At 38.1% G+C, this 25,190-nt stretch overlaps 1 protein-coding gene across 6 annotated transcripts in view; it reads right to left on the bottom strand.

Annotated features, from left to right (window-relative positions):
- ARMC2 (armadillo repeat containing 2) overlaps nt 1-25,190 on the bottom strand; it is a 61,741-nt gene that overhangs the window by 12,789 nt on the left and 23,762 nt on the right. For 5 of the 6 annotated variants that reach the window (XM_069851684.1, XM_069851683.1, XM_069851688.1 and 2 more), the window contains 4 exons: nt 21,396-21,488; nt 18,639-18,859; nt 11,214-11,359; nt 8,896-8,995 (listed from right to left, as the gene is read on the bottom strand). In XM_069851684.1, the coding sequence (XP_069707785.1) occupies nt 8,896-8,995; nt 11,214-11,359; nt 18,639-18,859; nt 21,396-21,488 (560 nt within the window). The remainder of the gene's footprint in view (nt 1-8,895; nt 8,996-11,213; nt 11,360-18,638; nt 18,860-21,395; nt 21,489-25,190) is intronic. The other variant, XM_069851690.1, reaches the window with a different exon arrangement.

Here is a 25,190-nt window from a genome sequence, read left to right as displayed (position 1 = left end):
TATAATAATCACATAGGCCAGAGCTTACTAACCTTGTAAGTAAGCAAATGTCAGCTGTGATGGCCAAACACCACCACCTTCCCTTTTCTCTGGCACCACTACCCATTGTATAGGTTAAACTACTTCCCCTTGATTTGTTAGTGTTAAAACCATGTTGGTTTATGTTACTCATTTCCTTGTTAAGTCAAATTGCTTACAGACAGATGAATTACATAATTTTTACCAGAATCTGAAAGGACTGGTCTGTTATTCCCCAATTCCTCCTTTTCCTCCTTTTAAAAACAGGTGCCCTTCAATCTTGCAATCCCACATAACTTTTCAAAAACCCCAAAAACATTACACCTTTCTGTCCCTTTGTAAGCACCAAGGGTAAATTTCATCAGGTCCAGCTGCTTTGAAGACATACAAATATTTTCTGGTTCATTTTTGAGCGATAAAAAACCTCAGGCTGGAATAGAAATTAATCATTTGATCACATGTAGCCCTTTCAGAAAAAGGAGTTAAAAAAGGCATTCCAGACTGCACTACTCACAGTGGCATCTGTCAATAATTCTCATCTTCACTTGAATGCTGCAGCAATTATTTCCTTATTGTTTTCTCACATGAATGTATCACAGAAAGTTTTCTTGGTTTTTTTTATGTCCCTTTTTACTTGCATCTAATTTTGCGCCTTAGGTTTTTTTTCCGATTTTAATTTTACATGTTCCTGCTACCCTTTCATTCTTATCATTGCTAAGTGAGACCTACTTTCTATTTTCATACAGTATCTTGAGAACTCATGATTTAACCAAATTGTTCTCTCAAAAGCACCTCCTATCCCTACCCTTCACTGGGATACAGAATTAAATCTTGTGGCTCCATTTTGGACACACTGAGATACAGCCATTTTTTAGCAAGACTAGGGGATCTTAACTTTAACAACATCCTTACCTCTTTCTTACCCATCTGTATGGAAGAAGAAGAAAAAAATCTGTAAATCTGAACTAATACCAGTATAAATTCATTAAAACACTTCCCTCTGTCTCTTGCATCAAATCTTACTAATTTCCCAAAAGAAAAGTCCACAGTTTTATCTTAACAGTACAGTTAAGGTAATAGCATTTCTTCAAATGCCGCACAGCTATCTACCTTTACCTGCTGAACTGCTATACGTGCACTAATCAAACATTCTGCTAAACAATTTATGTGGCTTTTCTTCAACTATAATAGTTATATTCACAGATATTCTAATCCTCCATGGTATTAATAGTGTAACCACGTGAGCCCAACTTGTTAAAGGATATATAATAACAGTAAAGTTAAAAAAAAGGTGTAAGCAGTGAATCCTTCCTACACACATGCCTTCATCAATAAGTTTCAGCCCTTAAGCCTCTGCTACATGACATTGGCAATAACGTCCTCTTAGGGTCAGGAAGATGAAGGCTATCCCTGAATACTGGAAGCAGCCAGTCTCCTAAGTGAGGAATAGGTTCTTGTACCATGATTTAATATCATCGCTCTGTAGGACTCTCTTCCACTTTTTTTAAACCAGGCATCTTATTTTTGCAAGCACCTAAATGTCATCAAGATGAGTTTCAATGAGCATTCTTACTGACTAACCACTAAAAGCTTTCACCTTTGCTGGTACAACCCCCAATGCACAAAGGATGTAAGAATTTGAAACAAACAACTGATGAATCAGAAGAGACAGCTGAAAAAAAGCAGGCAGTCTAGTTTGACTCGTTATATTGACTTTCTAATTTTGGTCAAAACAGTATCAGCCCAGCAACAGCTCTACCCAATCAGACAACAGACAAACAGGTACCGTACAGCAATCAACCGATATTTTGAGAAGTGTGATCTCAACTGCGCTTTCCACCTACAGGCTAGCAAAACAAACTTATAAAATACTTCTTTTTAGCTAAGCACATCCGGTTTTAATAGTATGCTACCGAAGTTTCATTATGTTCCAGTGAAAATTTAACTAGCAGAGTGAAAGAGAAGAGCTGGGACAACTTCTCCTGAGCAGCATAACACTCCATCTAAGGTTCAGATTATTTTTTGATATGTTTTTTTGTAGCGTTCATGGGGAAAGGACTGACAGGGTAAGAAATACCAGCTTAAAACTGCCGTGTAAAGAAATACATGTAAAGATTAATGGTGTTTTGAAAATCCTTGCAAGACTAAACCTGTAGAAGGCCCATGGGCCTTTCTGTACAAAATGAAAAAAAACCAGGGTAACAGAGATTATTATGCTCCAAATGTTTGGAGTATTAGCTGCATATGGAATTTCCAAAATTCTTGCACTCTTAGAGAAAAATTACTTACTAGTCATTTCTCCTTGATTCATATAATGTGGAAGTTTTAACAATAAAACAAATTAGATTAAAGACAGGAATTACACTCAGTTATTTCATCTTTTTATAACGAGGCATTCATGTGAGAAATGCTGTCCACAGAGTGTACCCAGACCTGATTGGAAGGTTATATATGTGACCACACAGCTTCCTTTATAGAAACAAATTTGAAGAAACATATCAAGAAACACTCCAGAATGATAACTGATGGGGCTTTTTTGCTTCCAATTTATGAAGAAACTGTTGCGTTTTGGTTTGTTTGTTTGTTTGTTTTAAGTGGCAGTGGCACCACACACTCCATCAGTATTTAACTCCTTTTCTTCTGACAATGGGAACCATATACATTTGATCATGGATAGAATCATAGAATAGTTTGGGTTGGAAGGGACCTTAACGACCATCCAGTTCCACTCCCCTGCCATGGGCAGGGACACCTCCCACCAGACTCAGGCTGCCCAAGGCCCCATCCACCCTGGTCCTGAACACCTCCAGGGATGGGGCAGCCACAGCTTCCCTGGGCAACCTGTGCCAGTGCCTCACCACCCTCATTGTGAAGAATAGGAAAGATAGGAAAGATTTCTTACGTACTTCTAAAAATCTATTCCTTGCACTGCCCTAGTAGCAAAGGTACCCAGTGTACTTGCTGACTCACAGAACTTGACAGCAGTTTATCTTGGCAATTAGAACGTACCTGCCTTTCAGTGCAAGGCGTGATGAACAGAGGTACAAATAGTACTGGTTTACTTATCAGTAAGAAAGAAAAGCCAATTACATCACTAATTTCTAAATAAAACCAGATAAATTAGGGAGGGGAGTCCATTCTAGAGCTTGTACATGTTGGCCAAGTGCCTGATATTAGTCTGTTTGGTATCTGGAGCCTCAGAATGGGAGGGGCAGTATTAAAAAAATATTCAGATTCCAGCAGCTGGGTTCCTATTGAATCTCCAGCTGTAAATGAAATGTGCTTTCCATGTTACACAAAATTCAATGAAGGTATTGAAAATTCTACCACCTGCACAAGGCAATGCTTCCAGGGCTCACTGAAATCTAATATACACTTAATATCCAGATTGGTATTTCTGCTTTATTATACACCTCAGAAAGAAAATTTAAGATTTTTGTTCGCAAGGTTTGATGGTCTACTTATAGACAAACTAACGGTAGTTATGTCATCCTTCAGCTAAGCTCTTCCTAGCACAGCAAGGACTCATCTTGAAGTGACAGAAGTGACACTCTGGCTGTGAAAATTCCTGGTCAAACCCAGAAGTGACAACCGACCCAAAATGAAACTCAGTTTAAAGAAGAAAAAAGGAACGGGGTGAGAGGGAGGCATACCCTGGTAATATCAAAAGCAAATGAAGAAGTTCTTGACAGAGGGACCTGAAATAAGGAGCAGAGAGGAAAAACCTTACCACAGTGATAGCAAGGAGTACTTTGTCAGTAAATAGGGAACCTTTTTCCTCTGCCAATATGAACACATTTGAGAATTTATATTTCTGTGTATCACATGCCACAGGACCCTGCCCAATAATTTCTACACCCCAAAATCTGATCTGTTAAGGTAAAGTATTCAGAGAAGTGTTCACTTGCACTTTTAGCAAAGAAGAATTCGTGTTCCTAGGTTTGTTTGTGGACATCCAGAGATCTGGGAAAGGTAGCAAAGAAGAGCAAGCACACTTACCACCAGAACAACATTTGATAAAAAGCAGTGTAGACTTTGTAACAAAAAAGCATCTCAGAAATCATGTCTTGAAAAACAAAAAATTGGAAACCATATCCCCCACCATAATGCTCCAATGATTACTGATCTCTCTGGTTATTATCTTTATTCTTATTACTAATTTAAATTTGTACAGGTTCAGCCACTATTTCTTATTATCTATTTTTTGCTAGATTCAAGGATGGTCTGCTAACAGAGATACCTTCCTTATGCCGAGCCTGTTAATAGGCAACCTGCTACTGGCCTGACCTCTGTCATTGATAAGTTACTTTGCTCAATCTTGGGGTTGTTTTGTTTTAAACTCTAATCATTCTCTTAGCTCCCTCCTGAGCTGTTCTCAAGATTTCAGAATTTTTTATAGAAATAAATACCGAAGTCAAAATATTTTAGTGACAGTTTCACAGTTTCTGTCACATCAAGCAGTAATACCTTCTTATTAGTCTTATTTGATATTCCATCATTTACCTATCTGGTAATTACAATCACTCTCTCGTATATTTTTCCAGAACAGGAAGTTTCTATATGATAGACGCCACTAGAGGCTGGTTGACAACAAAGTATTCAGAGTACATGATACATTTTCTGCACTTTCCTTACCACTTTTACCCTTTCTTTAAAAAAAAAGAAGTCTTAACCAAATTACTAAGAGTATGCAAATATACTACCAGCTGAGCATACTGTCAGAAATCATACTGTAGGGAAAGCCTGACCTTCTGTGGTTCTTGAGATTTATCAGCAGGGAAATTCCTTCAAAGTTGTCAGAGATAGTTAGATAAATGTGATCAGCTTTAAGACTCCTAAGTCCTGACATACACAATGCTTGAGTTCTTTGGAAGGAGCAACAAACGTGTAAAGAAGACCCATTTGATATCACCCATATGGCTTTCCAGGAGACTTTTGACAACGTCACTCACCAAAATCCTGGTAAAACTAAGCATTCATGTTCTCCTGGTATAAATAGTTAGAGGATGGAAAAGAGAGACCAGTGGAAGATGATCAGTGGAGTTCCACAGGGTTCTGTGCTGGGACCAGTTGCATTCAACTTCCACTAACAAGCAAATAAAACTTCGGAAAATACTGAGAAATAAACTTATGCGGGCATACAAATCTACATTATGGCCACATCTTAACTGTCATGTTCTGGTTTCCTCATTTCAAAGAAAAGACACAGGACATAACACTGTAAAGAGTTCTAAGAAAAACATCACAGCTGCACAATGGCATGGAATAGCCTCTATATCAAAAAAAGCCAAGTAAGCAAGGACTCTTCAGCCTGGAAGAGGTAACTCAAAGAAGACGTGATAAAGGTCTAGAAAGTCAGGGGTGATGTGAAATGAATAGAGATTACATATTCACTGACTTTTCAATACAAGAACCAGAGGGTATCACTGAATAATCTTGGAAGTCTTTTCCAACCTTAATGATTCTATGAAATAAACATAGACAAGGCCAAATTCAAAACAGGCCAAAAGAATTATCTGTGTAAAGCATAGCAGCTATGGCAACTCCTTGACAGTGCATGTTTAACATGTAAAAAGTTTATATGGAGGCAGAATTTCATGGAAAAGAAGTCCACCGAGGCTTATTTCATTCACAGAGAACCACAGCTGGCTGAAGAAGTTTCCAAAATGGAAAGAGATAGAGGTTTGGTAAGTACACACAGTATTTTATACTCCTGCTCTGTTTTTACTGTTCTCTAGGCATCTGATTTTTACCACTCCTGAGTATGGCTGGAGGAACCTTTCATGTGATCCAATGTGATTATTCTTTTGCTGAATAGGCAACTGATGCTTCCAGTGATATTATATACTCAACAAATGTCTCCTTTTTTAAAAAGTAGGCAATGCTAAAGTATAGAGGGACTTTTCTATGCAACAGGCAAAAGATTTATTCTATGAAAATTCTAGTATCACACTGTGTGTGTGATTAGATTGAAGATAGACTCCTAACTGCAACACTGACAAAAGATTACATGGAAGCTGGCAGGGCCCCAAGAGGCCACCTAAGCTCAGGTACTGCCTGACAGAAGCTACTGCCCTATTTAGGCAACCTCCTTGTTCCAAAAGCACGGCCTCCTTGTGACCTATAACATTAACCACAGCCTGCAGAAGTCATCCTGTACACAGCTTATCTGAAAAGCTTAGAGATTATAATGATCTGGGAAAGGGGAACAGCATTCTGTCAAAAGATTTCTGGAGATGGGCAGAATTCTACAACGCTGACTAGAAATAGAAGCATGCAAAGCTCATCCTGCAAGATAGAGGCTCTACAAGAACAATTCTGACAGCTGTCACGGCACGTGGCAGTCATCAAGGACTTTTTTGTTACCCCACACAAGTAAGCTCCAAACCCAACAACAAGCTAAGTCCAACAGAACACATACTTTGGATGCGCAGAAAAGCACTGGTGAATTCCCCAGTCCCACCTTGCAGATGCAACACAGAGTTGGATGACTACTCTCCCATCTATTCTCATTTTCACCCAAGAGGCTGAGAAAAGAAAATAAGAGAGATGAAACTGCAGTGTGGCACAAAGAATAGAGATTATTTAGGTGGCAACTCTGGAATTCAGTCTGTGGTGTGGGAGCAAGTCATTAATAACATACCCAGTGCTCACATTTTTATTTTCACGATATTTAATGCTTATTTTTAAATTCACAGTTATGAAAGTACTTGAGAAAAGTCTGAATGCTGGCTTTCTTTTATTCCCCCATTCCCCCACCTCGAATATGTTTGTAGCTGCCACGAGTGCCAGTAAAAAGAGTTGATCTCACCAACTTTGCAACCTGACAATTCAGAAAACACACACATTTCCTTTCTTAACATATCAATCCTGAGGATTTTTAGTACTTCGAATTAATAATACTGATTTATCCTCCTCTTTCCATCTTCCCACAGCAGACAATTTTACCCATGCTGCTGTTACTTGTTTTCTTTTAAACACATACCAATTCACGCTATAACTCGCTAGCTGTCAGCATTTTAAAAGAAAGATTAGCAGTGCCAGCTACACCTCAGGAAAAACATTTGCAGTCCTCACAGCTCAAGTGTTCATTACATATTACAGAAAAAGTGGTGTATTACATTATCTGTGTCCCTCTTGTTGTTTCTGCAAGGCTTCACTAAGCTGACAACTGACAGTTGCATCCTTGTTTAAAAACTGCAGAAAGAAATCATTATTCTGAAGCTACTGCATATATAATCATCACAACATAATAACTAAGTTTTTTTAATACACAAGCTGTTTCTTTACTAATTTGTATTTTGATAAAGCAACTGACAGTTTAACACAAAACTAACACTAATCTAGTGAAGAAAGACGCATTTTAGGGCCACTTAATAAAGTAGACAAATGAGAAGTTAAATTCTGAACACTACCTGACAACAAACAATATGAATGTATATATGAGCTTACAATTCATTATGACACAAAGTTATCGTCTCAGGTGTCTAGAAAAGTTCCTTAAAACTACAGATGAAGATTAAGAGGAAGATGTTACTCAATTTAAACCCTTTATTCCCAGTCCCATCATTCACTGAGTTTTTAATACAGTGCTCGCAAGGAAAAATAACTATGGAACTAGTAAAATATCATGCCTTTGATATTTCTTCTATTATTTACATAGCATTTTATTAAAGAGTCTTTGGTGACTACACAATGCAAGAGCAGCCTTAATGTAGAAATAGATATGCTGCAGAAACGTTAACCAACAGACATTTAGAACAGAAACAACTTAATCTTTGTTCCTCTTCCATGTGAATTATCACAAAAAACAGGGCCACAGGTAAACAGGAAAGGGAGTAGCAGATCTGGTTACCTTCAACTAACTGGCTTTAACAATAGCAGCAGAAAAGACCTCCTTCCAACAATTCTCCAGGAACTACTAACCCTAGGATAAATTGTGTAGAATAACTAAATATTCTGCAACTAGTTTAGATGCTGGAGAAGCTAAGAAAGTTCCTTACTTTTTAGAATAATTTCAGCATGATTTAATGTTCTATGTTTTGAAAGCTTGTTACACCTTTCACAAATTGTTATGCTTTACATAAAAATTATTTTCTTCTTCAATGTTACCTGGCAATACAGCCGAGTGACTTGCCATACACGGGGCACCCCACACTTATCACCACAGCAATCTTTAAAACTGTGATCCTGCACCAGACTCCTAGACCCTGGTGCACCAGTAAACTTAGGAAAGGTAACTATGATAAAGCAGGACAACACACCAATACCTGACCCTTGAAGTCCTAATGAAGTTGGGAGTGAATATAACTCTCAAAATTTTACTTCCTAACATGACAAATTTTGACAAACTCTAAGCACTTATTTCTAGGTGTATGTTCCAAATGTGGTATTCTAGGCACATGGTTTTTGCTGGTATAGGAAAGATACATGATATTTTTTGCAGTTATCAAGAAACTGATATCTGTTATCAATCCTCTGCTTTCAAATTGCCTAACTCCTGAAAATTCACACTTCTTTCACAGGGGTAGAGGGCAGGAGAAATCCCAACAGTTTCCTGCTATTAAATATTCAGATAAACAACTTGCTTTAAAAAGTATTTTTTAAAGCTAAGAAAAACAATTAAGTACCCAAAGGACTCTTTCTATACATGCAAAATATAGACAAGTTAATCAACTATCTGTCCTTTGTATTGCTTTCAATTTTTAATCAAAATTATTTCATTTCAATGATTTACTACTTAGAAGTGCTGTCAACCATTTAAAATTTTTATTTGGTAATGCATAAAAGTAGGTCACTGAAAACAAGCTTATGCACAATAATACACAGACACATCAGAGGATTAATATATAAAAATCAAGAGATGAAAAAACTGACCTGCTGCTTCTGGTGTTTGTTTAGTAGGGCTAAAAATAAGATGTAACATCTGGAGCAGTGTGCTAAAGCTGCACAGAAGTCATTGTAGGAAGAAAGTTTGCTACAAAGATACAAAAATAAAATATAAATGAATGAAACTACTTCTTTCCACAAAAGATTGTTTTTTTAAAAAAAAATCACTCTGCTTTTGACTCTCAGAGCCATATTTTCCAAGAAATTAAATGAATGCCAATACTTTGACTTCAAGTAGAGGCATTTACAGTTAAATAATAGCACAACAGAAGTCTAACTATCCTTGCCACAGTGAATTACAGGAAAAAGAGAACATAAGGAGCTTCCCAACCTGTTCACCATATGGGCACAGTATGCTAACACTAGCACTTCTTAGCGTTAAATGGGAGAACTGTAATTTCAAGATGACATGGGAAGTCAGACAGGAGAGAGGAAATAAAGGGTCCCTTCCTAATGCACGTCTCGAAGAGCCCAGTGACAGCACTAACGGAACACGTCTCTCACCAGCATATATAGATAACATGCCTTCCTGCAGCCACGATTTTATCTCTACACTTTACCTAACAGCTGCTCCAGTCCTACACTGCTCACTTTTACCATCACAAAAATAGAGAACTGGACATGCTTTGGTCATACCAGAAAGACTGCAATATCAGAACAAACCAGGATAACCTCTTGTTTCACACGTAGCCAGCAAATATCTGTGTTGATGTTCAATTAGGACCAATTACAGCAAGACTTACAGACTTAAAGAAATGAACCATTTGAACAGATTGAACACATGCTCTACCAAGAAGCTGCCTAAAGTTACTGACTGAGAGAAAAGAATAACCATTCTGTATTACTACTACTATTTTTTTTTTGTGACTTTAATTTTCAGGAAGCTAATTAAATTGATCTTACAGGTAATTTGCATCCTTGGAGCACACAGTTCACCAACCTTAAGGAAAAAATTGAAGCAGTAGGAAACTTTAAATAAGACAAATCACTTTTGCTCTATATTGAATTCCAGATCAAGAAAATGTCCTTGACAGAATTACAGTCTAAGTATTGATCACATTTAATTACAAACCCATTACCCTACTTTTCATTGCATTTTCCAAGTAATAGAAATGCTCTCTCCTTAGGAGAAGTGAATATGCTCAAAGTGCTGTCACCATTGCTAGAACTCAACTCATTTTTAGGAACAAAATTAGAGACAGACGAGGACAAGGTGTCATGGAATTGGGGAAGCAATTCACATGCTTTACAGGTAGCACAAACAGCAAAAGACCAGATTTGCCTGGTTTTAGCTGTGACATGAAGGAATGATAGTCCCTTATGTATGTAAATGCTTTTCAAAGCTCAACCCAATCTCATCCAGCAAGGAGAATGCGATGGATAATCTGGAGGGGCTGAACAGGAAGAGAAGTCCATAACAGAACGGCTTTTCAACGAAGACAGAACCACAGCCTCAAGACAATAACACAACAGTAATGGCTAATACTTGATCCAGAACAGAATTCATAAATTGTGCTTATAACCTAATGCTTCCCGAAACTACCAACAGTTAATTTCGCAACTTCTTCAAAATTCTTAAACTGCTTGCAAGCCCATTTAGCATTGGATATTGCAAGGTGATACACAGAAGATTTTTGACTGAGAATATTCAGACTACAAAAGGATCTTTTCTGGTGATTCACTCATACTGATCTTCCTCTAAAAACTACATGTTAGGAAGCAGCCACTGAGCTGCTCGTAAAACTGAGACTCTTTTCAGCACTTCCATCTGCACACTCAAGCCCTGATCCCACAGATTAATCTCCTCAAACACTCTGTGACAGCTCGAAACAATGAGCACTGATCACATTTTCTCTCTTTTGTATTTTATTTCACAATACACAGTCCCTGATATAACTTAAGCTCGGGTAATTTCTCTCACTCATTTTTTTAAAAACATAGCCTAAAATAGGATTAATTAATACTTAATGATTTATGCAGCTTTAAAGTATAAGAAATGGTACTTCTAAAATCTCAGCCAGAATCTGCGGGATCAAAGAGTGACACAACATACAAAACCATCTTTCACAGGGACAATGAATCCAAGTTTGTATGGCTACAATTAAACAATTCTCTCAGTATTAATAAAGACACAATTATAATACAAGATCATTAAAAACTAAACAGAGCTTTTTTTTTAAAAAAAACCAAAACAATTCAATGTAAACCTTCCAAATTTAGTGCTTGATCCTGCCTTCTTTGAGGTCACCTGAAGTAGTAACACTTAGCTGACTGCAGAAATAGCATTCTGTCCTTTCTATACGTACCTGAATATCCTGACAATACATGTGCATACATCCTTATCATTCATGCGCTGCTCTAGCGCCACAGAGAGCTCAGAGACTGCACCGCTGCAAATGAGTTGGCTTCTTGCCAGGGGTAAGTCAGCCAAGTTTCGCAAAGTAGCTGTCAGCTGCGTATAGAATATTTAAAGATTTATTAATCACAGCTGTTTACAACAGAATCCACACCGGTTTGAAAATTTAATAAGGCTCAGATCTCATTTACAACATCTGAGGCAGTCTAAATACCCTGTTAACATTCTGCAGGTATGTATCTACCAATAAATTATAACAGGAAATGTGTAAGTAACAAAATTGTGTATACTGAAATAATTATTTGAAAATGAAAAATTTATTCTGGTCTTTGCCTGCATGTCACCTGCTCCTTAGAGGGAAACATGATGTTTTAAATTCTTATATGCTCATATACAACCATATACCAATGGGAAATCAATTCAAGTCTTGCAAATGAATACTGATATATATTTTGATAATAACTCTAAGTTACCAACTAAGATTAATTTATTTTAAAAGACAATAAAATTCATTTTTATTAAAAAGTCAGTCAAGACAAGAGAAATCCACTATTTGAAGAGTATAAAATTGAAAAGTCCTCAAGTCTATTTTGAAGAAACCAAAATATTTTCAGAAGATACTGTTCTGTTTCAAGGAGAAATAAGTATAAAATATCTATCACTTGTAGATATGCAAAATTAATCAGCTACTGCATATTTTGAAATGCTCTCGTTCTCTTCCAAGATAAGAGCATTCAAATGCCAAGGTCAGACAGGCAATGGCATGTCAGTCAACTGCTGATCCAAACCAGAACTTACTATAAAATTAATGTGAAGTCATAGAATTATAGAATAGTTTGGATTGGAAGGAACGTTTAAAGATCATCTAGTCCTACCCCTCTGCCATAAGCAGGGACATCTTCGACTACATCAGGTTGCTCAGAACTCAGTCCAACCCAACCTTGTATGTTTCCAGGGATGGGGCTTCTACCACCTCTCTAGTCAACCTGATCCAGTGTTTCACCACCCTTGTCATAAAAAAATTCTTCCTTTTACTTTAAAACAACTATCCCTTGTCCTATTACAATGGGACCTGATAAAAAAGTTTATCGCCAACTTTCTTACAAGCCTACTTTAAGTACTGAAAGACCACAATAAAGTCTCCCTGAAGCGTTCTTTTCCAGGCTTAACAACCCCACCTCTCTCAACCTTTCTTCACAGGAGAGGTGTTCCATCCATCTGATCATCTTTGTGGCCCTCTTCTGGACTAGTTCCAACAGCTCCACATCTTTCCTGTGCTGAGGACTCCAGAACTGAACACAATACTCCAGGTGAGGTCTCATGAGAGCAGCACAGAGGGGCAGAATCACCTCCCTTGACTTGCTGGCCACGCTTCTTCCGATGCACCCCATGATAGAGACGGCCTTCTGGGCCGCAAGCGCACATTGCCATACCATGTTGAGCTTTTCATAGAATCATAGAATCACCAGGTTGGAAGAGACCCACCGGATCATCAAGTCCAACCATCCCTATCAAACACTAAACCATGCCCCTCAGCACCTTGTCCACCCGTCCCTTAAACACCTCCAGGGAAGGTGACTCAACTACCTCCCTGGGCAGCCTCTGCCAGTGCCCAATGACCTTTTCTGTGAAAAATTTTTTGCTAATGTTCAGCCTAAACCTCCCCTAGTGGAGCTTGAGGCCATTCCCTCTTGTCCTGTGCCCTGTCACTTGGGAGAAGAGGCCAGCTCCCTCCTCCCCACAACCTCTTTTCAGGTAGTTGTAAAGAGCAATGAGGTCTCCCCTCAGCCTCCTCTTCTCCAGGCTAAACAACCCCAGCTCTCTTAGCCGTTCCTCATAAGACCTGTTCTCCAGCCCCTTCACCAGCTTTGTTGCTCTTCTTTAGACTCGCTCCGCAGCTTCAACATCCTTCTTGTGGTGAGGGGCCCAGAACTGAACACAGGATTTGAGGTGCGCAGAGGTCTCCAAAAAAGAGAGTAAAATCCTTCAGTGCTTGATGCAACTAGATGGTTCAAAACCCTCCAGCAATAAATTCCATCACAAGATATCCTCATGCAAAGACAGGTTGGAAAAGAAAAGCAATGCAAAATAATGTATACACCTAAACGCATGAGACAATGACATTCAGAAGTTCACAGAAGTATATAGCCACAAAAGAACAGTTAGTACACAAGTGATAATTGAAGAGTATAAATTAAAAAGTAATAGCAGCTAGCCAGACAGGAGATGAATTCAAGCGATAGTCTGATTGCTTCAAGCAGACACCATGATTCAGGGAGAAATGCCTAACAATTGTCTCTAAGCAACCCCACCAGCCCTAATCTTTATGTTGCCATGTGAAAGATCAAATTCAACCAAACAGAAAAGTTAACAGCACACAAATGCTCTTTTTAAAGGACAATACATTTAAGTGCTTTTCAATTTGGGAACATGGAGTACTTGTTAAGTCTTGTCAGTGACACTTCAAAAGCCTTGGCTTCATAAAATTAATTAAAGATTGTCTTGGTTTCATGTGCTCTACTAAGGAAAAATAATCAGTATTACAAACATTTTTATTCTTGTGTTGTAGGACTTGGTATAAAATCTATTGTGTGACAACAGAGAAATCAGACAGACTTTATTCCCACAAAAAGGAACTGGCAAGATTATGTATAACACTGCCATCTGGTGATTGTGCAATTACACGGTTAAAAATTGAAGGTCCCGGTTAACTGAGATATTTCAGTTATCATGATTTAGAGATGGCACAGCCTCCCTCAGAAACCACTGTGACTATTTAAGGTGTTTCTCTGCTCCAATATATTTTGCTCCTTTCCCCTGGAAACTTGTATTTGTTCATTATTTCTATATGTCACTGGGTATTTATCTTTTGCTATAAGTTAAAGTATGACAAAAAAACATCCTTTATTCTGAAGAATCACAGAAGAAAGCTTTCTTCAACACTGTATTCCTGAGAATATAATGAAAATATTCCCATATCCGTCTATGATGATTGAACAATCAACTCACATGGAAGAAATGGTGCACATTAATGTAGATTTGTTGAAGAAGCTGAGAAAGTTGCACAGGAATTCCACAGCAGCAGGAATCACTACTTTTCTTACAAGAGGAATTAAAATGAAGTACCTGTACTAATATAGAATATATGAACTAATAAAAACAGCAACCTCAGTAAGAGACAGTTGTCAGTATTGACTTGTCCACAAAATACTCGAGGCCTTCTTGGCAACAGCCAGTCTATGCAAACCGTACAAAATAGTTTTGCTACACTTCCAGTCATATTGAAAACAAGAGATAATAATGACAAAAAAAAGTGTGAAACGGAACACTTTCTTTTCACACACTTGCAAATTAGAACCTTAATTTACAAAATTAAATTTATCCACATACAAATGAAAAAGAAACATTTCTGCAAAGTTTTGGGGAAGCTCAGACAGTGAATCAAACAGCTGAAAATCATCTTATGCACTAGCTTTATTACTTGGACATTATTTGTATATTTTAAATGCCTCAATGGGAAAAAACACTTCTAAATCAGCAGGCTGATTTACATCTTTTTGTTCTCTGTAACTACCTGAAAGGAGGTTGTAGAGAGGAGGGTGCTGGCCTCTTCTCCCAAGTGACAGGGGACAGGACAAAAGGGAATGGCCTCAAGCTCCACCAGGGGAGGTTTAGGCTGAACATCAGGAAAAAATTTTCACAGAAAAGGTCATTGGGCACTGGAACAGGCTGCCCAGGGAGGTAGTTGAGTCACCTTCCCTGGAGGTGTTTAAGGGACGGGTGGACAAGGTGCTGAGGGGCATGGTTTAGTGTTTGATAGGAATGGTTGGACTCAATGATCCTGGAGGTCTTTTCCAACCTGGTGATTCTATGATATTCTACTCAACAGGATTCCCATTATGTGTACAGTATGATTAATGCCAACAGCACCCAGCAAATGTCAGTAAGTAATATGCTTCGCTTTTAACCATCCCCATGTGTTCTCAGAAGGATAAACATTTTTAAACTACATAGACATGAAAAGAGATCCAAGATATAGAGCTCTAATCTGGGTTTTAAAATGCCTACAAAAAACCTGCACCTTAATTTCCACTCACTGAAATGACTGCACAGTTTCTGTATGTGGCACATCAAACTCCTTCATCTAAGCTTACTCTTTTGACAGTTTAGGTGTTTTAAGTCACTGACTATCAGCTTGCAAATTACACTGAGAACAGAATATTCTGGACCCCTGATCCCTCAGTACTTAGGGGGTTTCTAACCAAACTGATAGCTTATTTACAGCACCACAGTAGTATCAGTACTTACAAAGTCTAACCTAGCAGCATGCAAGGAAAATATGCTTATTAGAATTTTGATCGCTACAACGTTTCTTGAAAAAGAAGGCTTGGAAATCCCATATACAATTTTGTATAGAATATTAGACACAATATCACCAAAACAGCACAGATTATTTTAGAATTGTTTCCATTAATTTAGAACAGTTCCACAAGAAGGTTAACATTCTCAGTTCTACAGATGGTAGTGTATCTGAGAATTTTGTGATTCTTATAGGAACTTAATGATGACACAACCAGTCAGAAAAGAAGACAAGCACAAAATTTTCAGTCATCATATATTCTCCCAGTCTTCAGCAACTTGCCACTTGGGACTTCCTTAGCCAAATGTAAGTGCTTTGTAGTATCTCCCAGGCTGTTTATCTTTGTATCAAGAGTGTACACGTCTCTGGAGAGACATATCGCATAGCTCCACTAAAATAAACAGATAAAAATCAGTAATAGTACAGTGATGATGTAAGCTATCAGTTTTCTCACAAAATTTCAGGTAGTATAGAATCCCTAGTTTGTAAATCAGTAGAGAATTAAAGAAATCTGTCATAATTAGTAGGGAAAAGTGTCCACCTAATTTTCCTGTTAAGTCCCAAAAGCTTACAATGATACTATTCACGGATCTTTACATCCATGATTTCCAAGACAAATGTCAGAAATCTACCCGACAAATCCTTGACAAATATAAAAACCCCACAACCTATGCATAACTTAAAATTTAGCTCCATAACCATTTTTTTCCTAAAATACTAAGGTTATAGGGCAAAGGGTTAGTTTTCATAGCCAACACTCATCAAGGTACCTCAGATGTCAAAAGATATTTTTGAGCCTGCTGCCTTCAAAAAGCTTCTGAAAGTTACGGCTTTTACAACTATATTTTTCTTAAATTATAGTTATTCAAAAACACTTTGTCTAAGAAACATAGCTATATTTCCCTATGCATTTTTAGAAAGCTATGATCTAGTTGCCATCACGGAAACATGGTGGGATGACAAATCCCATGACTGGAGTATGGCTATCAATGGCCACAGCCTGTTCAGAAGGGACAGACCAGGAAGGAGGGGTGGAGGCATTGCCCTCTATCTCAGGAAAGGGATGGAATGTGAAGAGCTGTCGTTGAAGAGTAGCCACAAACAGGTTGAGAGCTTGTGGGTCAAAAATTAAGGACAGAAGAATGAACAGGAACCTTGTGGTTGGTGAATACTACAGGCCACCTGATCAAGGAGAACCAACTGATGAAGTCTTCTTCCTCCAGCTACAGGAAGCTTCACGCTTGCAAGCTCTCATCCTACTCAGGGACTTCAACCACTCCAACATATGCTGGAAAACTAGCACAGCAAGGTGTAGGCAGTACAGGAGACTTCTGGAGTGCATTGAGGATAACTTCTTAGTCCAGCTGATAGAGACCCACACCTGAGGAGAAGCAATACTGGACCTTATGGTCATCAATACAAGAAAACTCATCAGTAACATTAGGATTGGAGGCAGCCTGGGCTGCAGTGATCATGCACTGGTGGAGTTCAAGGTCTAGAGGGATATGGGACAGGCGAGGAGTATAGTCAGAACACTATATTTCAGGAAAGCAGACTTCCAGTTCTTCAAGGAATTACTCAGTAGGACCCCCTGGGACATGGTCCTCGGGGACAAGGGAGCAGAACAGAGCTAGAAAACATTCAAGGATGCTTTCCATAAAGCTCAAGAGCACTCAGTCCCTGTACGTAGAAATCAGGCAGCGAAGGGAAGAAACCGGTGTGGCTGAGTTGAAACCTGATGGTTAAATATGGGAAGGATGGGATGTCATCCAGGGGGTACCTGGACAGGCTGGAGAAGTGGGACTCTGAGAACCTCGGTTCAACAGGGCCAAGTGCAAGGTCCTATACCTGGGTCAGGGCAAGCCCTGATTTCAGTACACGATGGGGGATGATGTGATTGAGAGCTGCTCTGCAGAGAAGGACTTGGGGTGCTGGTCGATGAGAAGCTCCACATGAGCCAGCCATGTGCGCTTGCAGCCCAGAAGGCCAACCATATCCTGGGCTGCATCAAAAGAAGCGTGGCCAGCAGGTTGAGAGAAGTGATTCTGCCCCTCTGTTCCTCCCTTGTGAGACCTCATCTGTAGAACTGTGTCCAGTTCTGCAATCCTCAGCATAAGAAGGATATGGAGCTGTTGGAAGGGGTTCAGAGGAGGGCTACAAAGATGATCCAAGGGCTGGAGCATCTTCCATATGAGGACAGGCTGAGAAAGCTTGGCTTGTTCAGCCTGGAGAAGAGAAGGCTCCAAGGAGATCTTATAGCGACCTTCCAGTACCTGAAAGGAGCCTACAAGAAAGCTGGAGAGGGACTGTTCACAAAGGCTTGTGGTGATAGGATGAGTGGGAATGGGTATAAACTGGAGAAGAGCAGATTTAGACTAGATATAAGGAAGAATTTATTCACCGTGAGAGTGGTGAGGCACTGGCACAGGTTGCCCAGGGAAGCTGTGGCTGCCCCATCCCTGGAGGTGTTCAAGGCCAGGTTGGATGGGGCCTTGGGCAGCCTGGTCTAGTGGGAGGTGTCCCTGCCCATGGCAGGGTGTGTTGGAACTATATGATCTTTATGGTCAATGCCAATCCTAACTATTCTATGATTCTATGATTTTTAAAAATGCATTATTCTTGTAATTAAAAAGCATTTTGTAATCTCCTAGAGCATAACAGAACAGGTTTGTATTTATTATTTCAGTTTAAAGCATTTAGCTAAGGAACATACTTTTATTTGTTTACTGTAATATCCAGAACATTCAGCACCACAAAGTATTAATAAGAAACTGTTTTTATTAGGCACCAAAAAATATTTCTATTAACTTCAGAATTTCTAAAACCTTTAAAATTGACTACACAGAAATATCTATCATAACTCAATCTAGGTCCTATCATGTAAACTCCTTAAAAAGAAGTCTATTCAAATATAGGTACAATTCTGTCAGTGGCACACAGGGTTAGCTTATCTCCTCTAATTAATTTTTATCTGCCCTTGAAGTGTGTACTTTTAGAAATAAAGTAAACACTAACCTGAACTAATAGGCAGCCTGAGTTGGAGAAATACGTGTCATTTTCTTTTATGCTATTAATCTGCTTCATTAATTGCAGCAATTTTTCAATACCTCCTTTGCTGACCATTTCATTAAGGAGTACTGCATTTCCAGACAGGAATTTTATAGCTCCCATGCAATACAGGAGAGCTTCATTGTTTTTGTGCAGATCTTCAGTTCTCAGGACCTCCAACAAACACTCTAAAAGGAAAGTCATTATTCAGAAAGGCTAATATTAACATTTATATAGTCCAGTTGCTGCAGAGATTAACAAATGCCAAAAAAGCAATTGAATTTTTTCTAAATACATTTCTAATTAGCAGGCTAGAAAAATGGGGTAACTAGATTGAAATCAAGAAACAATCATTGATGAATAAGAATGGGCCTGACTTTTCTTCTCCCAGGCTTCAAGAACCAGCGTTAAGAACAAGCATCACTTACTGGTATTTACAGTATACCAGCATACAGTACTGGTATGTACTGGAAATGAATACCAGTAATCACTGAAACCTTCAGTCAACATTTGCAAAAGTGATTGCGTGTGCCTGGAATTTTGTGACTAAACTCGAGACATTCTAAAGAGGTTTATTCCTACTGCTTCCTCAAAAAAGTCAAATGTCTTAAAGCATCTAGAATGGAGCACTAAAAAGCACAGATGCCTAATTCAAATCTCACATTTGAAGTCTGTTCGTAGCCTTTTTAAATTTAATTTTTATATTGGTAAAGTTACTGTAAAAGTTTTGCTTTATGCTACCACTGTCAGATACCTAAATGTTAAGAGTTGTTAGCACAAGCCCAATATATCTTCCACAGTCAAACTGACACATTCTGAATATGATGGGTGTATCTTAAATAACTAAGCAATCCTAACCAATTTTATACTTTTGGATTTCTAGTATTCAATTGAAACTAATATTTACTTCTGCTTCCTGTTTTCATTCAGACAAATAAAAACACTTTACCATCTCATTAAAATTAAGAGACTTCTAAAGTTTCTTCCATCTCACTCCAAATATGAAAAACTCTCAAAGTATATGGGCATATACGGATGAAGTACACACACCCCAGGCTTACATGCCCTCACCAACTGCCCAGCAGTCAACTAAAACCCTTGTGTTGTGGCAACATGAGAAACCAGTTTCAGGTCCCTACTCTGTTCAGTATAACACAGGGTCTTGAACAATAGTTGTTTATTTTGGGATGAATGGTTAATTTATTTCTCCTCCTGGAGCTGTTCTATTGCACATAAATAGTTCACAGGGCCAGAGAAAGAACTAGAAATTGAATCTATAACCCAGTGACTGCAACAGGAATCAGGGCGATTATGATGATAACCCAGGTTCATGTTTTCAGCCTGAATAAGGTGGGTACAAAACATAACGAGTGAATAAACAAACAAACAAAACCCTACCAAAAACCTCCCTTCCTTCACTCGTTTTTAAAATACACGGAAAGATGAGCAAGTCAAAGAGAAGTGAGTGAAGACGGAAATGAGAGGTGAAAAAAAAAAACACAGTGTTTACACAGGTATAATTACTCAACTCATCCAGATTTTTGTATAATGCTGATCTCTACAAAAACTGTAGTTTTCATTATCCAAAGTCAGTCGAGCAGTCTGAGCTGTTCTCTTGTCTCTGAGCCCTTTTCTGTTGATCTTACTATTGGAAAGGCTTATCTGGCTTTTATTTCTGACAACACTCACATACTAAACTTTAAGACCATAAACATTCTCACCTATTTAAGCAGACATACATATATGCTTTAACTAATGCACATGCAAGAAATGCTTGCAAGGTCAAGGCTCACATTAATAAAATGAAATGAAGTTTTAATGAAAAGAATGACTATCAATTGATATTGAGTATCATTCATACAGTCATTTTCTTCATGTTTCTTATGTTTGCAAGGAGCGTGGGGATGACAGAAATACAGATACAGTCACAAAGAGGTCTTGGAGCCATTGCTGACAATTCTCCAAAACCATTGGCTCAATGTGCAGCAGCCACAAAAAAACCCCGAAGGTTGTTCTCAATATCCTTCCTGATTACGGCCAACACCACAGACGGCATTATTTTGCTTCTATAAAATTTGGTGCAGATACATGTTGACTTCAATAGACAGTTTTGTTCTATATATCTCAAGAAGGATCTACCGGAGTTGGAGATGATAAAGAAAAGGGCTAAAAAAAAACCTGAGAGAATGACACAAGATCTTCTCAAAGAAAGATGCCTCAGTCTGAAGAGAAGGCAGAGATACATGTTAGGACTGCAGTTTAAAAAGATCATGAAAGTGAAAGGTAAGCTGACTGCAAAAAGTAGACAGCTTTAAAACCACAGAGAATTTCTAGAACTTGTCGCACTGTGAGACTGCAGAGGCAGACAGAATGAGAAACTTCAAAAAGGAATCAAACAAATTAACGAACAAAAGATCTATAAACACAGACTAAAAAGGATTAGGCAGGGATGCAGCATCTAAAGTCCCTAATAGAACGTAACAAGTCTGGATGCTGAGGTAGTGCAGGAGAAATGGATGACAGAAAACACACAGGCTTCCATACTTTCCCTAAACAGTATCCCTGTTGCCACTGTTAGAATACCGGACTAGATGGGCTGTTAGTTTGACCCAGTAGGAAATTTTTAGTGTGCGATGAAGTTAATTCTGAGACTGTTTCTTGAAAGATGATCAATCTAACTATTGAATTCAACATCTAAGTTATACACAAAATCAGAATACATACCCAATAATCTATCATTTTTAATGATGTAACCACTTTTTTCAGTCCTGCAAATGCAAGCTTGCAAACACTGAGATTTTTTCCATCCACTTTCGTCTGCAAAGAAATAAGACATAAATATCACAACTAAAATCTACATACACAAAAGCACCATAACATTTTACAATTCAGTCACCACAGCAAACTTGTATTCTTATGGAACTATTTAATTTCATCTCAAACCCTGACAGTACACTGAGCCAAGCTGATAAGTTGGCCTAATTAAACCTAGCTCATTTAAGCTCTATTTAGCAAACTGTGCTGAAGAGTTTAAAAATAACAGATGATATATAAGCCTTTAATGTATTTTCTGCAGGTAGTATATCAATAACTTGCATGTTTGTTTCTCTAATTCAGTCTTACAAAGAAATTCTGCATAGGATTCACTGTCTGGCATCTATGGCCACACCACAAAGAACTCCACAGTCCAACAGTACAGGTCATAATGAAAATTATTCACAAATAGCAGAAAACAAGATCTTATGATGTACTAAAGGATATTGGAGAGATCATGAAAGGGAAGTGAAAGTGTAAAAACACATTTCAAGGGCAATTTCTTCTCTTGTTTATGATTTTTAAAAGATTTCATAGAAAAAAAATGTATGTAATGGAACTATTTTTTTTTTATAAGCAGTACTTAACATCTACATAGCATCTGAACAGATAATTACATCTTCTGATTAAAATAACCTATGCTACCTTAAAGGAGAACAATGCCTCCAACACACACACACAAATTACTAAAATGTTTACAACACAATGTTAGCTGGTATTCTTTCACCTGTGACTGTCCATACCTCCTTAGTACAAGCTGAACCAATAAGTTCAAAAGCACCAATTCAATTGTGTTTTAATAGGAAATACCGGAGAAAGAGATAATTACACTTACTCATTTTCCAAAAAAACCCCTGTTTTGGTGTTTTAAGATACTTAAGGTAAGATATTAAGATGTTTAAGAAGGTCAAGATATTATTTAAAAACTAAGCTTCATTTCCATGTGTAATTTTTTAACTTATCAGATTATTTTTCTGTTAGAATGAATATCACAGCTTAGGACGCTGTCTCTTTTCCATGACTAAGCAATATGCCTGCCACCATACACCAGTTATCCTATTCTGTGTCCCCCCTTCCTTCCCAGACATAATCTCTCTGTGAAAAACAGGCTCCAACAAGTGCTGATCTGAATGGGTGGGAAACTAGTATCTGTACGGCAAAAACTTGTGCTTAGGAAAGGGTTAGTTTAGACACAGTTTAAAAGTATGAAATGAAAAAACAAATATACATTGTAATTCACAATTTTGAGCTTCACATTGTACCAAACAGCATTTTAAAACACAGAATAATCTTTGCCAGCTTTAGGTAAAGTGGATCTAAATAAATGTTTATATAATGTCTTCAAAAGCACACTTTTAAATCTTTTTCCAAGCATATTTCATAGAATCATAGTATCACCAGGTTGGAAAAGACCCCCAGGATCATCGAGTCCAACCATCCCTATCAAACACTAAATCATGCCCCTCAGCACCTCATCCACCCATCCCTTAAACCCCTCCAGGGAAGGTGACTCAACCACCTCCCTGGGCAGCCTGTTCCAGTGCCCAATGACCCTTTCTGTGAAAAATTTTTTCCTGATACCCAGTCTGAACCTCCCCTGGTGCAGCTTGAGGCCATTCCCCCTTGTCCTGTCCCCTGTCACTTGGGAGAAGAGGCCAGCTCCCTCCTCTCAGGTAGTTGTAGAGAGCAGTAAGGTCTCCCCTCAGACTCCTCTTCCCTCAAGGCTTGATAGAGCTTGGTGCAAGACAGAAAAAGATTTTCTATATTGTCTTCTACTTGAACAAGGCGGGAAGGGAGAGAAAAATAAAAAAAAAAGTCAGTGCCACCTCTTCCAGAGCGTCTCAGCAGACAAAGACACCAGAGAACAAAATAAAGCATGGGTTGCACAACAACAGGAATAAGGTGCCCAATAAATCTCTTAAAATGATAAGACAATCCTCAGAAACAGTTTTATTCTGCTCTTTCAAAAAGAAGAGACTCAAGTAAAAAATCATAGAGCTAAAATAGTGCCTAAAGCTAATATGAAACTCACCTTTAAAGCTTAATAATTAGACTTACCAAATGTCTACTAGGAAACTGTCGATCTAAAGATATTCTTTAAAGAGCTCCATCAAACAGTACATTTGAATAAAAAGACAGCTAAGGAATATTTTCCTGCCCACACACATAACCAAATATAACAAACCTTGCTGGGATTAAGAACAAGTGAATGTAAAAACTCATTAGAACTCTCCAATGCATAGTAGAGGTGCAAGATATATTTGAGTGGACTGTTGGCCCATTGACAACAGTCAACAGTCCTATTAACCCAAGTCCCTCAGACACTACTTAAAAAATACAAAACCCCTGTAGTAAACTGTTGTAGTATCTGCATCTCAACACAATGGAAAAAAGTACGTTTACTTTAGATGGAAAAGAAGTCTTGTCTATCTTTAAAATTCAAGACTGAGGGTTTTTTTTTCCTTTCTTACATTTGGTTTTGTTTATAAGGTGGCAGCAACAAAGCACCGTATAAACCCACTTGAACTGCCTGTATTTACTGCATGTACTCAGGATGTACTTCACAGCTGAAATAGAGTCATATTCAGGGAGGCAAAGCACTTGTGATGAAATACACGATAACATGAAATTAAGACAACAAACATTATATCTAACAACCCAAGCCTGTAGACAGATCCAAGGATTCACCTCTCAGGCTGAGCAGTGCCTGGAACCTCTCAATTTGCAACCATTACACTCGAGGAACAGCAATGACTATTCCATTTTGACTCCCAGAATGACAGAAAATGTAACCAAATTTAGCCTAATTCTAAACTCTCTATTCCACAAAGCAGTGAAACAGGGATGGCAAGGCACAAAAATTGAAAGGTCTCCATTTCACCAAAACTAGCAACAAAAAATTATTCACCATTCATTCCATGGGGCATTTATGAAACTCATCCTCCCTTGAGGACAGACAAAGAGACTTAGATGTTCTATTTGGTTTTGTCATATAACAATCACCTCAAGTGCATGCTATTCATAAGATTTTGGACAACAATGAAGATCAAGGTTAAACCTCAGATCTCATTTTGAATGGGAAGTTTTCTGCAAATATTTTTGAAGAAGAAAGGAAGAAAAAATCTGTTCTATTAATATATGAAAAACTAAAAGTGACCTAAATGCATTTTCGGGGAATGAGTTGAAAGGTACAAAGCAGGTGAACTGCACATAAAATTAAAAAATACTGAATTACCAGACTCGCCCAAAACATTAAAATTTTGGAATTCTAATATTACTTTTGAAACTGCAGTTGTGCAGTAAGCAGTCAAAATAAAGCAATATAACATGTATCTGCAGAAGGTGATGATGCAATTCAGTTATAATCTGCGTGAATACTCAAGTAGCAGCGAACCCCTTAAAATCAAGGTTTTTGCAGTACTACATTCAATCAGCTGGTAAGAAAGTGTCATTAGATAACTTCACCTATTATTACCAAAACTAAGACAAAACCAAGTTTTTCAAAAAAGCAAATGAAACTCTAGCACGCTAACTAAATCAAGTAAAAACTGAGGAAAAGGGGCATGAACATTGATTTTCCTTAGCTACACTCACGACAAGAGAAAGACATGATTAGATTTTACCTCCAAATAATATTTTGCTTACCTATAAAGAACATCTCACTATGCAAAACTAACTCTGTGGCTCATATTTGACAACCTCAGC

This window comes from Phaenicophaeus curvirostris, chromosome 2, assembly GCF_032191515.1.
Source record: "Phaenicophaeus curvirostris isolate KB17595 chromosome 2, BPBGC_Pcur_1.0, whole genome shotgun sequence".
Taxonomy (NCBI): Eukaryota; Metazoa; Chordata; class Aves; order Cuculiformes; family Cuculidae; genus Phaenicophaeus; species Phaenicophaeus curvirostris.
This window is presented reverse-complemented; position numbering and strand designations above follow the sequence as displayed.